The sequence below is a fragment of the Rosa rugosa genome, chromosome 5 (genome assembly GCF_958449725.1).
Source record: "Rosa rugosa chromosome 5, drRosRugo1.1, whole genome shotgun sequence".
NCBI lineage: Eukaryota > Viridiplantae > Streptophyta > Magnoliopsida > Rosales > Rosaceae > Rosa > Rosa rugosa.
The window spans coordinates 45,392,546-45,395,507 of NC_084824.1; the positions used below are offsets into that span (position 1 = coordinate 45,392,546).

At 49.6% G+C, this 2,962-nt stretch overlaps 1 protein-coding gene across 2 annotated transcripts; it reads right to left on the bottom strand.

The window, feature by feature from the left end:
* Nucleotides 1-516: 516 nt before the first annotated feature.
* On the bottom strand, nucleotides 517-2,439 carry LOC133712870 (uncharacterized). 2 transcript variants are annotated; one of them, XM_062138986.1, is made up of 3 exons: nucleotides 2,332-2,439; nucleotides 1,942-2,259; nucleotides 517-1,865 (listed from the first exon to the last, which is right to left on the bottom strand). In XM_062138986.1, the coding sequence occupies exons 2-3, from the start codon at nucleotides 2,155-2,157 to the stop codon at nucleotides 1,062-1,064; spliced, it is 1,020 nt and encodes a 339-aa protein (XP_061994970.1). In that variant the 5' UTR covers nucleotides 2,158-2,259; nucleotides 2,332-2,439; the 3' UTR covers nucleotides 517-1,061. The 2 variants fall into 2 exon arrangements, with proteins under 2 accessions (XP_061994970.1, XP_061994969.1); XM_062138985.1 differs by having other exon boundaries at nucleotides 1,942-2,433.
* Between the last annotated feature and the right edge of the window lie 523 nt (nucleotides 2,440-2,962).

The window sequence follows — 2,962 nt, forward strand, 5'->3', positions numbered from 1 at the left end:
AATAATACTTAGAAACTTTCATTCATAAAGTGGCTTTGAGACCAGAAGCAGTACAAATCGAAACTATTACATTCGCAGGTTACAAGGCCAAAAGTGGCCCACAAATCATAAGAGTTGCTGAAGTCTTGAATCTTGCGGCGACAAGGGGGCGGTGCTATGATCAAGAGTACTCTTCCTTTGCCTCTCTTCACCCACATGTCTTATCTGATCTGAGTCGCAGCTGCTCTCATTTGTACCGAAGGGAAGGAAATAATTCATTACCCTCCGGGATGGAGATGGTCTGCAGGAGAGCGCGACTCACAACCACATCTACCTCTAGGGGAAAAATATAAGTCAGACAGTCTGTCCCTAGAGGTAGGCTGCGAAAGAAGAACGCTCGGCCTCGAGTGGCCGCCCGCTCTTCTCCCGCCTGCTCCACGCGAGAAATCTGAGGAGAGGGGTCACTCAGAATCTGGTTCCGCCGCTTAGGAGCGCCGCGTTTTCTTCAGCCTAACTGAAACCGGAGATTCCTATCCGGATTTCCAGAGACCAAAGACATGCGGATGGACCTGAGATTAGGCCATAAGACCCACTCAGGTTTTGAGATTAAGCCATAAGACCTAAGGATTGGGGTTTGAGGCTGAGATCGTGAAGAGAAGATTTCAGGAACAGAAGGAAGAGAAGTAGGGTTAGCGAAACTATTATTAGGAAAGCCATATTCGCTTGAGTTTTTCTCTTCTCACAAGCACAGATATTTATAGAACCAGTTTCAGTGGTCTCAACCCTACGAGGGGCAGTTGAAGTACGTTCAACGCCATCAATAAGAGTATCGATGGAATTGAATGCAGAGATCTCGGAAATGAAGATGATTGAAAACGCGTGGGAAGCGGAGCGAGTTTCAAGGAGATAACCGCTTTGTTTCGAGAATATCTTTTCAAACAGTTTCAACAGCAATAAAGGTGGATTAAACGCTAAACTGCCAGAAAACCTGAACATGTATTTGGGCCAAGCAAGGTGGGCTAAATATTTTAGATATTAATAATAATATTGTTCATACAAATATGGGCCCAGTAATGGAATAACTAGGGGCCCAAAAGTCTCCGGCCTGCTCGGGTCAAGCGGAGAAAGAGCTCATCCAGTCGAAAGTTAGCATCCGCAGCAGCTTGAGCAGCTTGTTGGGCTGCCACACGGGCTTGGGCCAGTTCTTGGGACAGCGTCTCGAAGGCAGCGAGGGGTTGTTCCAATTGAGGCTCCGCGTGGGCAAGCATAGCAGTGACCTCGATCAAGCGGGCTTGAAAAGAAAGAATCTGGGATCTCAGGTGGTTTCTCTCAAGTGTCAGATCCCTGATAAGATCAGCCTGATCACCCAAGAAACCGCGGGCATTGTCAGTTTGATGAGTAAGAGCTTGGTAGTGTGTTTTAGTCTGTCTAGCCTGCGCGTTAGCAACTGCCCTCTCGTTAAGCCCTTGTGGGAGATCTTGCAGCAGTCCATCAACCTCTTGGAATTGTTCTTCAGTGACAGCGCCCTCACGAAGAAGCACCCTCAGATACTCCAAAACTCTCGCGGGTGCGCCAGGAATCAGTATATCGGGACCCAAGAGGCGACGGAGACTTTCTCTGGCTTCATCTACAACTCCAGGTGGGGTCACTTCGAGCACGCGAGCTAATCGTTCTAAAGTGGACGGAGTAGGTGGCTCAGCGGCAGGGGCCTCAGGGGGCTCCGCGACAGGGGTAGCTTCAGGCACTGGTTCATGAAGTTCTTCAGGTTCCCCAGCTTCAATGACTTGGGGGGCATGGGGAGCAGTTTCCTGGCCAACCACATTAGGAGCAGGTTCAGCAGGATCCTCGTTCGCTATTTTTTCTGCTGCTGCTTCCGCGTTTGGACCCTAAAAAAGATGCACTTTCAGAATAACCGAGCCAAAGGTAAAAGATGAACATTTTTTTTTTGATTGAGAGAGTTACCTCTTCAACTGCTGGTTCGCGGAAATCCACTATTGGCGCTAGAGCAGCTTCACCAAGGATTGGATCCAGGTCAGGCACCGTTGATGCCAAAAGGGGAATGGGTTCCTCACGGAAGGTAGGAAGGAGAGACATCCCGTCTTCAACCTCAGGCGGACCATCAACTATAACTGGTTCTGGAATTACAACCAACTGCATTTGTCCCGCCGCATTGATCATAGAGGGAGGGTCACCATTGGTCTCTTGGGCGTTTGTACCAGATACACCCTCGCCGGCAGCAGAGGATCCTTCCCCAACTGGCCTTGAAAGCCTGCGACGAACCTGAAGCAGAGAAACGTTATAAACCATACATAACAAGACAAGGCATCAATGTTTCCTGTAGAGAGGCATCACCAGTCGATCAGCGGCTGGTTCGTCCTCTGCCCATGGATCAGTTCTGAGCTCAGCGCGACTGCGTTTGCGTGCTAGAGCAGTGGCAATCTGTCAAGATTTAAACAAAGTTAATTAGACTTCGAGAAGGCTAGGCTGCTAAAATAAAGGTTCTAAAGAGAGAATCCTTACAGTCTGAGGATCATCATCGTCAGAGGAAGTGTCCTCTACTTCAGGCCTGATCAGTACTGCTTTTTGTTTAGCAGCTGGACCGGTGGCCTGGGAGACACCCACTGCGCGACTGTCAGAAGGTGGTGCGCGACCCTGCTATAAACTTCGAGTTAGGGAACAGAGTGGGAGGTAGATTTGATAAAGGAAACAGAGGAACATATCAAGGCAATTACCTCTGGAGTTTGCTCGCGAATAACAATTCCAGCTTGAACCAAGCGCGGGGCTCGCGCGGGTCGCGGAGCCGGTTCGGGTGGTGGAGGTCTTTCTTCATCCTCATGGAAGCGAGCAAGTGCTTCAGTGTCAGCATCATAAGGATACCTCAAGTCTCCGAAGATGGCCGCGAAGAGTTCGTCGTCCCTTTGCCTCCAGCAGTTAACAGAAACTTCTCCCCACCATTGATCATAATCTTCAGCGACCCCATCCA

Bases quoted from the DNA above. Each gene is read 5' to 3' on its own strand.
- LOC133712870 (XM_062138985.1), bottom strand. From the start codon at position 2,286: ATGGTTTATAACGTTTCTCTGCTTCAGGTTCGTCGCAGGCTTTCAAGG. The intron at 1,866-1,941 runs GTAACTCTCTCA...CATCTTTTTTAG, and splicing joins GCGAACCAGCAGTTGAAGAG to GGTCCAAACGCGGAAGCAGC.